Source organism: Anabas testudineus, chromosome 15, assembly GCF_900324465.2.
Source record: "Anabas testudineus chromosome 15, fAnaTes1.2, whole genome shotgun sequence".
Classification (NCBI taxonomy): domain Eukaryota; kingdom Metazoa; phylum Chordata; class Actinopteri; order Anabantiformes; family Anabantidae; genus Anabas; species Anabas testudineus.
Genome location: NC_046624.1, coordinates 10,797,019 through 10,807,624, shown reverse-complemented (window position 1 = coordinate 10,807,624; position 10,606 = coordinate 10,797,019). Strand labels below are relative to the sequence as shown.

Below are 10,606 nucleotides of genomic sequence, written 5' to 3'. Positions count from 1 at the left end.
ATTCATTGTTCCTATCTATCTATCTATCTATCTATCTATCTATCTATCTATCTATCTATCTATCTATCTATCTATCTATCTATCTAATTTGTTACACAAATGGTTTGCATCCTTGCAGACCTTGTCTTAGGACAAATGCATTTATTTCCTTTTTTGTGTCTTGATCCAGCTCTTACTTGTCTACTTTTTCATCTCTAGGTGGCGAACTTGGACACTTAACTATAACTCTGAAAGTTGCTATAGCCCTGTAACTAAAACAAACACACGGCCCGGAGCAGCTGTGACACTAGTTTAACAAGCCATGTAATAGGTCTTTATGGAGATGCAATATAATTCAAGAGTTGGGATAAGAAAAGTGGGCTGAGATGCAATATGTTGAACAAAATATTACAAAGTGATAAAGGAACATGTTCATAAACAGACAGCAGTGACAAAAAGGAAAGAGCAGTAGTCTTTTTGATGCATTTTGGTTGTCTGCAGAAGAACTTTTATTGCAGTGTGCATCAGCATTTCCATATTGCATATTAGGAAACATCACATAAAAGATTTGTCAGTCTGCATGGACAATATACTGTATTTGTTGTATTATAGAGAGGAGGAATACTTAATTTATCCCATCTCCTGTCTCCAGCCATTTCACAAGAAGGATAGATATGTTGTTATAGGTCAGGTTTATCCAACAAACCTCTATTTTTCTTACCCAGAATGTTAAACAAAAACAGGCTTTCTTTTGAGATTTATGGATACAGTATTCACATGCATCTGTAAATAGAAATCTCAGAAAAAACAAATATATACAAGAGCACATGAACCTAGTGAGGACACTTAAACTGAATTTAAACATTGTTTAAAACATTTTCAGTAGACTATTTAAATTATTTCATATTTCCATCACAAGAATGAACTTTGCCAGGACCCTAACACGTTTGCTTGTTTACACCCATGCTTGTCCAATGACAGTTCAGCTTCACATTTTCAGTTTGAATTCAGAGTACTGAATCATCTGTATGTTGCTGCTATAAAAATATTTCAAAACCTGAACATGAACCAGGTTCCAGCAGTTGCAACACTGTTTCCACAACCCTCCTGCCTGGAGTTTGCAGAAGGCAGTGTTTCCATGCTGTATCCATAGATACTGAGGAAGCAGGTACACACATTGAAAACGGAGATTGTGCATAAACAGTTATTCTTTAGTGTAGAAATCATACTGCGATAACACTGTGATAAACTAAAATAATCATTTAAAACCATTTTTCTGAGCTTTCAAAGCAAATTACAATAGTTGTGCTTAAAATATGAGGAAACATAGAGTAGAAGCTCTTAAAATTGCTTTGTAATTATAATAACTGCTATATACTATACTACAGTGATGTTAACTTGCCAATATTTCTCCATGTAAACTTTTCTTTTTCCTGTTTGAATATGTAAAGACAGAAGGTAAAGTATATGGTACAGACTGTAAAGTCAGCTGAGGCACATTTGTGATTTATGATGATCTTGACTTTGAGGGAAAAAAATTGAAAAATTAAAAATGAATTACAAAAAAAAGTCTCATTTAGCCTCGATGTGAACTCCTGGCATTCTGATGTTGCAAGCTAAATCACTTGTTTGTCAGAGACTGATTATCTAAATTCTACTCACACATTTGGTAATGTTTGAGTAGAAACAGTTGTTGATACGCACGTTATAAAAATAAGAGAAACTTTAAGCAACTTTCTGTTACATAAGTGAGTTAACTGGAAACAGTCATTGTTTTATGTGAAGCCCTATTGCACCTCTTAGTGGATACATTCAATTATTGCTTGCAATTTTAAGCAATTGGGAATAACATATACTGGAGCACAAATGAATGTTTATTTGGATATTTGCCAAATATGAACTAGATGTATGCAGAGAGTCAGGAAGTCAATGTGAAGCTCTGACTTTACCTGCAGATACAAGTTTGTTTGTTTTTTATGTTTATTTTCATATTTCAGGACTAAACAGACTTCGTCTTACAACTAAACTGTTGCTATTAAATAGCAATAGATCATAATGATGGTAATTTTTTACTTTATGACTGCAATAAATTGAGTTTTGTTTTTTGTTTTTTATTAGAAGAGAAACTGTTTTTTTTAAATGTGCTGTTCTTTCTTGCAAAAGCAGTGTGTTGTAACAGGGGGAAACTTGGGCTTCTGTGTGCAAAAGCCATGGGAAAAGCACTGCTGCAAAACAGTTCAGGCCTTTTATCAGGAGCGCCATGGTCCACACATGGAAGGAATGTTTGTTCTAGGTCACAGTGTGTGTCTGTTACCACTGCACTAAAGATGCAGTGTAAAAGACATTTCCCCTTTAAAAATGTGCTGCTTTGGATTTTAGTCATGAGGAAATTTTTCATCACTTCTAATTCCATCTATAGAAATTATAGGTGATGACGCAGGTAACTTGCTAACGTAAGTTAAGCCAAGAATCATTAAATGTCAGACAGAAAAAAAGTGAATTCATCCACCCATTGAAATAACAACATTCACTCCCTCCTCTCTCTCTTTCACAGACTCATTTACTCTATAACACATTCTCAGCTTTTCACTAAGCAAGACTGAAGGAAGCAGTGGTATTTTCAAAGCTCCATAAATAGCTATCATCATTTCCCACCACTGGCTGCCATTTCCCTCATGCAGCACATGAACACTGTTCCTATTCACAACGATAGTCTGGGCAAAAGCTGCCGTAACAGATGTGGAATCAGTAATTGTAGTTACCATGTTGGGAAACTATAAACCAGCAAGTGTCATTGACGAACTACAAGGAATGCCTGTCTGGAACACTGTGTCGATTTATGCAGGCAGGACAGAACATACGCAGACAGAAAATGTCAATCTCAAAGTCCTCTTTGGATCTTTATTCAAGACAGTTTGCACACTTTCTCTTTTCATTGCCCACTTTCTGCACTTGCGTTCACTTGTTCGGTCAGCCTTCATCTGTTTTCCCAGCCCCTCTGCTCTGCAGTGGAATGTGCGTTTCAGCAGGATGTGATGAAAGTGTGGTTAACAGGGTGCTGCTGTGGGCATGTGTCTGTGTTTTCTTGTTTCACGTGCTTCATGTAACCTCCCAGCCGAGACAGGACAAAAGGAATGCCAGCAAGAAAAAAAAAAAAAAGAGTCTCAGATTAGATACAATACTTACTTACTTTGGAGGTGCTCTATGCTAAGAATAACAGGGGTCTACCAGCCACGGACTGCTGCTGTGTGGGTTCTAACCAACCAAAAAAATCCAATGTTTTTTTTTTTAACATTAGGATTTCCTTTTAAATAATGCTGAGCAAGCACAAAATAGAAAATATGGCATATACTGTCTTCACAAAATGCTGACAAAACCGGATGTATCTTAAAAACTGTTATTCCTCCAGTCCAATTTTTAAAATCTACCTCAGACTGCTTAAGCTCCGATTAGATTCTTGCTGAACTTCAAAAAGCTTTTCTACAATTAAGGACCGTGGATTTTGTTTCACAGTCTGCGTGGACAGGATCAAAGACTGTTCCAGTATACATGTCCCTATTGGTTTCAAATGCACTTGAAAAGTACAAACCTTGAAAAGGGTGATTTAAGATCAGGGGCCTTTGTGAGTATTTGGGCAGATTTGTATCTAAGAAGGAATTCTTGTCACAGTAAAATCAGAGTCATACTAAAGCTTGAAACAGCAGAACGGTGTATGATTACATGTTTTATTTTAGTGACAAGAACTGAAGTGAATCCCTTTGATGGCAACCATGTGGCCTGGTGAAATACATCTCAACAAAACATGACTTCCCCTCCAGCTCCATTGACACTGATCTGCAGCTCACGTTGTTTTTTTCACTGGACTTCAGGATTTTTTTCTAAAGAAGGACTGAAGACATTCTTGCCATATCTCTGTGATCATCTTGCCAGTGATTTAATCATAGCCATGAGTCATGTCATTGTTATGCATTTCAGACTCCAGAGCGCACTTTTAGATGTTCTGGCAGAAAACTGTGTATCTGTATTTCCAGAAAATTGACATCAGTCCATGGCAATAGCGTGTGTGATGCTGTGCTTGCGAGGAGGGCCAGAAAAACCATTTGGAGGGGTTATAATGACTGCTGGAGGATTGGTATCTTGTACACGACTGGGAGAGCACGTACAGGAAATGTCTCTTTGGATGAATAGTTAAAGTAAATATCATGCAGTAGGCACAACAGAGAAGCGCCTGGCTCTATATTTCTTTATACCCTGTTGTCTGGGTTGACTTCTATGTTTGTGTGGCTGCAAAAAAAAAAAAAAAAAAAAAAAAAATACAACTACCTCACTCTTGTGGTGCCCACACCCTTCTAGGAGAGGTTCTTGTTTGGATATAGATGTGATGTTTAAGGATTAAATCCCCAAACTGCCACATGTGAACAGACCTGGCACCAATAAACTGCAGTCAGTGTAATAAGAAGGAGCCTGTTCATTTGACAAGCTCAGAAGGGCTTTCAGGGTCTGGAGAATCCTTTTCTGGTCCTAATTGTCAGTTGCGAGTCATCCAAAACCTAAATGATTCACCATGGTTACATTCGATATCAAACTGAACCCTGGATTTGGTGCTTTGTTTATACAGCACACAGGCTTGTTTCTACTGTCTCTATTTGGCTGTATACAGCAGTGTGTGTCCACAGGCGCCGACACGTGGAACACTTCTGGGGAAGTCTCAGAGAAGGAGAGCGTAGATGGGAGCATGAAAGGGCTTCGTATCTCCTTTAGAAGTGCCAGATTTATATTGTATCCCTGGGCCACAGCTGGTTAACGTTAACCCTTCCACTCAACAGATGTCACCTTGTGCTCGACACACACAAACACGCAGCGCTCTTCTCATTGCCGTTACTTTTATACTGTCTAATACTCTTATCTCTGCATTTTTGTTGCCTTCGTTTTGATTCTTGAATGTGAATGTGGAGAGGTGACAACTCAAAGTCTTATGCGCAATTCTCCTTTCCAAGAATAACTCACTCACATTCAACTGTGAGCGAACGAGAGGACACAGCGATGCCTTGTCCAGCAACAAGTGTGCAAAGTATAAATAAGTTTAAATTTAAATTTGTCAGAGAGTAACTCAGCAATTCACATATAGCGAAGGTACTTTCTTGTACAGAGTTGCCACATTGTGGTTTTACAGTAGATACTTGTCTGCAACCTATTCCTAAGAAGTACATATTGGCTGGAAGAAATGAGAAGTTGAATCATCTTCCTCTGCTTGGCTCCATTTTCATTGGCTAAACGTTAGCCCACCTCCAGAACCCCAACAGACTTTTCTGGTAAGAACAAGCCTCTTCCCAGATTATTACACATGCAGCACACGCACACATGTACTCGTTACGTTCCTAACTGTAGGATAACTCCTGCGGCGTACACTGTGTCTCTATATGGAAGTACATGCGTACGCATATGTGGATGTGTGAGTCACTCTCTAACTGTTTAAGGATCTTTCGTGGGGTTAAGTGGCATTGCCTGTAAATGATCCCTGCTGATTGGCCGAGGCTTTCATCCTCCAACAGGAAGATTCTGGGGGCTTCCGGCACTAGTGTCTCTAAATATGTGTTTCATTTCCAAAAAGCCACCATAAGCACAGTTTCTGCACGCGGCCTTCATCTCTAATTTTAACTCAAAGTAGTCAAACAAAATGTACAAAGCATTTTACAAACATTTTTTTTTTTTCTCAGGCAGCTTGTCTAAACACTTCTCCGCACAAATACACGCTCATAACCAAAAGAAACAACTCACTGACTCTCACTTACTATTCTTTATTCTTGCTCTATTTGCTCGTTGGATTTTACATAATGAACACTTAGAAAGTATTTTTGCTCAGCATACACACTATAGCACCGATCACATCCATGTTTTTTAGGTTGCTTTTGTTGTCACAACCTTGTTGAGTATACAGCATTCTGACAAAAGGCACTGATAAGACCGTATGCAACATCTGAGTCAGAAAAATGAAAACCAAAAGGATATCTGTAAGTGTTTAAGTCACACGTCAGTATAGCTTGCTGTAGTACAAAAACATGTAATCACATAAAAATATATAATATAAGAACATATTGGCAAATTAAAAAAAAAAAAAAACATGTCAATGGGCAGTAACACAAATCTACAAAACCCATGTTAAGGCCATTTGAGTGTAAACTTACTGTATATCCACTAAGTCCCAGCAGGATTATTATTCTTTGTAGGGAAAATTAGAATAAATGATTGGAGGAAAAACAATTACCAGCTGATGACAGGGCCTTAACTACAAGTAGGATGCAAATATTTGGCACTTCCTTAATAAAGAGATAGAATATTTTACTCTCCTAACCTGACTCCACATCCTGATTGGCCTCTTCCCAGCAGCTCCTCTGTACCAGGAGCTGCTGGGAAGTTTTCAGGTCAGCAAGCATCAAATACACTGCCATCACCACTAGGGCAAAACTTTTGGTTTGGACAAATAAAATATAGAAACCCCTGATTAGTGTAGCTGTTGAGTTCAATTACAGTGAAGTTAACTATTCATCATCTTGCTGTGTATAACCCCCCCCCCCCCCTCCAAGACCCATACCATCCTCCTTTTTGCCATCACCCCCTCTACTAGTCTCATCAGATGACAGTTTGCTCCCCTCGACACTTTCTGCACCCTCCATAAATAACCGACAGGATATAAGCCAGGCAGCACAGGCAGGCAAACGCGGCGGCTGTCATGTAGGCCTTGTACAGACAGGAGTGCTTGTACAGCTCCAGGTTGCAGTAAGAGTTCCGATCCGTCTTGTAGATCATGACACCTATGGCCGGCAGGTAGAGCACGGCGGCGGCCACGTCGTGCGCCAGGTTGGTGGCCAACCAGCGCTCCCCTCCCAGCAGCGGGACGAGGTCTTGCTTGTCCAGGAGGGTGAGGAAGAAAAGTGCGAGGGTGAGGAGCCAGAAGAGGACAGCGACGAACAGGACGAAGTGGATGGATCCTTCGTACTTGTTTGCGGCGATGGTGACCCACAGCCCGGCTCCAAACACTATCTGCAGGATCCGGGTGATTCCCAAAACACTCTTGAGGAACTTCAGGATGTTCTTCCTCACCTGCGACTGGGAAGGTTGGGGTGGCATCTCTCTCCTCCTCCGGTCACTCTCGGTCCCTCTTTCCCAAACAGGGCGGGTGCTGTCTGCCAGCTGCAAACAGCTGGAGAAGAGATGGACAAAAAAGTGGAAAAGACACGGGCTGGAGGCCGCCGGGCTGCTGCTCCAACAATGAACCCAAGCGCGCTTGGATTTGTGTATAAAAAGGGAACTCTCTGTTCTTTCCACAGCCCCGGGGTTTTGAAATGAAAAGCCCTTTTTTTATGTTTCGTCTTTTCCGTTTCCTCTGTTGAATGTAGCGTCTGTGTTGGGGGGGTGTCTGGGAGATGGAGAGGGGGCGGCCTGTAATTCAAAGCCTGCTCCTCCTCTGTTGGAGAGCTGCGTCCATGTCCACTCATCTGCTGTGTTCCCTGATGGTGTCATTTCCCCTGGTGTGTGTGTGTGTGTGTGTGTGTGTGTGTGTGTGTGAGACACCTCCTGCCTTCTCTGAAGGAAGTGGTTTTGGAAGGAAAAGGAAGTTTCACAAAATATAAAACGGTGCAGAGGCAACAACACAAACATGTGGGCAAAACACATTAAGTCGCATTAACAAACCACACAAACAACTCCTAATACAACAGAACAGACGCGCCGTCAGTCTGTGATCACAACACAGCCGAACACGTCATCCTGTGTGCGTCTTTCTGCGCACGATGGTTACACGTCCTCTATCTCTGTCACACACACACACACACACACACACACACACGCATGAAGTGACAGATGCTTTTCTGTGCCAGCCTGGCTCATTGACGTCAATGGATTTCAGAGCGCACACCCTGAGCGGTGAGGAGGTGGGGCGGAACACCTTTGTCCCCTCCCCCATCCCGCTGATTGGTCGACCTGAAGGTAACAGCGCATAGCTCCATTTCTCATTGGTCGTTGTGTGACATGGATTTATGATCGACAGCCGGTTCCAAAGAGCGAAATTGATTGCAGATGAGCTCGGACGGCGGACTGGCTTCCTGCGTGTCAGCCACAGGGCCTGTCCTCGTTGAGTTGGTCGAGAAGGAGCTGCGGAGGGACATGCGCCAGGAGTGAAGGGCTCCGGATACAGCAGCTGATCCCCGGGTAAGCAGGCGTCCGTTCATTTTTCACATGACTCTCATGGGATGTCTGTTTACCACTTTTTAAATCCACAGAATAAGAAGGACCCGGCGTGGTTAAGGCGGTGCAGTAAGCTGTTCAGTCACTGCATCGCACTATTTATGGCAGAAGATAATTGCAAAGATGACTTACACTTCCTTGTACTTAGTTTTACAAGGTGCTCAGTGTCTCTGCAGCCGTGAGCGTTAACAGTGTCAGAAACAGGCTGTCAGGATGAGAAACCAGTGACGTCTGGTGGATGGTGACCTCCTTCTAATCCCATAAGAAAGATTCACAAAGGAGTCCTTTAAATACACTTTTAAGAGTTCATGTTTATTATGTACGTCAGAAATGTCTCCACAATGAACTAGGAGCATGTAGGACTCACATATGAAATGAGGAGCTGCAGTTAAACTGAATTCTGCGTGAACTTCAGGTTATGTGGTCAAAACAAAAGGAGGTTGTTTCAGTATGAATGCTGCTGATCTCGGTCACTCGATTAACATCTGTTAGTGTCCTAATTAAAAGCATATGTGAGTAAAGAGAGATGCAGTTACCATCTGCAGTTTAATGGGCTTAAAAGCGCAGCTTGTCACTCACTCACCAGTAGGATTAAAGAATCAGAGCAGGAGTCTCACAGCTGACTGGCTCCTACAGACTGTAGGTGTTTACTGTGATGCACTTCTTATGTTGGTGAATATCAATCACAAATCTTAAGCATCTTTCATTTTACAAATGCATCATAATGAGATGAAAGTGTTACTTCCTTCTCTAAGGTAGAAGCAGTGTATGCTGCCATTTCCTGTCTTCCTCTGGATGGACACCGGACCCACCTCCCCTCCTTCCGCCATGGTGGCTGGCCCTTCGTCGCTGTGGCGGCTTGCTGAGAGGAGGAGTAGGAAGGCTGGCTCAGGCAACATTTTCAGCAATGTGGATCTGTGGCAGCTCCAGAGACTGTTCAGGGCAGCAGGGGACCAGGACGCAGAGCAGAGGGCGCAGCTGGTTTGGGGCCACAGAGATGAGGCCGAACTGGCTCAGGCCCTAATTGGACTGAGGGCCCGAAGTCACCAGAGAGGACTGAGGATTAAAGGGAGAGATGCTCTGGGATCACACTGGCTCCGAGCCTTCAATCACCTGAGGTAGCAATAACATCGTCCTAAAGTTACAATCAAATATCTCTGGTTGCGATGACACTTTGTTGTCACTTCACATTGTTTCAGTAAGACAATATTTTCTATTCAGAATTGGAGAGAGCTCACCAAGCCACCAGGGGAAGGATGCAGGAGAGGAGAATGCTACTGAGGCTGCAGCACACAGCGGTCCGGAGCCACACCAGCACACCTCTGCAGGAACAACAGGAAGAAGTAAAGGGGCCACGGTGGTACTAAGTGAAAGCCAGAGCCCTGCAGGGACCGCAGATAGACCATTTAGAGGTGGATCAGGACTGAGGAGAGGAGGAGAGAACAATCCAGAGAGATACCTCCACCGAATACTCCACTGACTCTGCTACTCCAAATGCACATCTGAGTGAACCGGTTTTTACACCTGAGTACACCTGTACAGAGCAACATGAGCACATATAGGCAGTGAAACTGTTGTTGGAGGTTGAGAGAATAGACTCACATAATGCCAGATGTTATTTGCTGGAGACACGTTTTACCCTCAGTAGTGTAGGAAGCATGGTCTGATTTTATATTGTGGTTGCTGCTCTGGAGAACTGCCTTATGCATTCGGCTAAATTCATCCCACCACTCACACTAACATTGCACACTGAAGATTTAAGTATTTTCTTTTGTTCTGTGGTGTAAATAAAGAAGGTAACTGTTGTACCATACATAAAGCCATGTACAGTACGGTATGTGAATATACATTATTTAGATCTAGTGTAGCTTGAAATATTAATTGATATAATTAATGACACTACAATACGATAAATCTGAGATTATTTTAACATGTGTCCTCTAAGTTTCTGGTCGTGTTTGTGGGGGGTTGTTGGGTTTTCTATATAATTCAGTATACAGTTATATTTTATAAGGTCTTAAATCGTAAACACTGTAAAGTGCCTTGAGATTACTTCTGTTGTGATTTAGCACTACACAAATAAAATTGAACTGAAATTAAATTGTGTGTGTGTGTGTGTGTGTGTCTAGTATATAACACTATAACTGGTCAAGAATCAATGGAACCCTTTTTAGGTGTCATAGCCAAATGTATCATAGCACATCTTGAGACACTGATTTGTGCTGTCCCGGGAACTTCTGCGTGTTGCTGAGTTTCGTTGAGTGGGCAGTTCTGCCAAAGATCCTCACAGATCAGCGAAAGACGGACTTGAAATTAAAATGTTGGGTATGAAAGACTCAACCTCATCAGATGACTGTAAACGTTTTGTTGATACTGCTGTGTC

The 10,606-nt window shown here is 42.0% G+C and overlaps 2 protein-coding genes across 3 annotated transcripts; one reads left to right on the top strand and one right to left on the bottom strand.

Annotated features, from left to right (window-relative positions):
• Positions 1 to 5,757: 5,757 nt before the first annotated feature.
• Positions 5,758 to 7,849, bottom strand: marveld1 (MARVEL domain containing 1). The gene has a single exon (XM_026355159.1). The coding sequence runs from the start codon at positions 7,105 to 7,107 to the stop codon at positions 6,610 to 6,612; it is 498 nt and encodes a 165-aa protein (XP_026210944.1). The 5' UTR covers positions 7,108 to 7,849; the 3' UTR covers positions 5,758 to 6,609.
• A 177-nt stretch (positions 7,850 to 8,026) lies between these two features.
• LOC113158863 (arginine vasopressin-induced protein 1) lies at positions 8,027 to 10,307 on the top strand. Of its 2 annotated transcripts, none has more exons than XM_026355158.1 (3): positions 8,027 to 8,187; positions 8,983 to 9,341; positions 9,445 to 10,307. In XM_026355158.1, the coding sequence occupies exons 2-3, from the start codon at positions 8,992 to 8,994 to the stop codon at positions 9,701 to 9,703; spliced, it is 609 nt and encodes a 202-aa protein (XP_026210943.1). In that variant the 5' UTR covers positions 8,027 to 8,187; positions 8,983 to 8,991; the 3' UTR covers positions 9,704 to 10,307. The 2 variants fall into 2 exon arrangements, with proteins under 2 accessions (XP_026210943.1, XP_026210942.1); XM_026355157.1 differs by having other exon boundaries at positions 8,979 to 9,341.
• Positions 10,308 to 10,606: the final 299 nt, after the last annotated feature.

Excerpts from the sequence above, each read along its gene's own strand:
- LOC113158863 (XM_026355158.1), top strand. The coding sequence starts at position 8,992 with ATGCTGCCATTTCCTGTCTTCCTCTGGATGGACACCGGACCCACCTCC. Across the intron at positions 9,342-9,444 it reads CGAGCCTTCAATCACCTGAG|AATTGGAGAGAGCTCACCAA; the intron begins GTAGCAATAACA and ends TTTTCTATTCAG.
- marveld1 (XM_026355159.1), bottom strand. The coding sequence starts at position 7,107 with ATGCCACCCCAACCTTCCCAGTCGCAGGTGAGGAAGAACATCCTGAAG.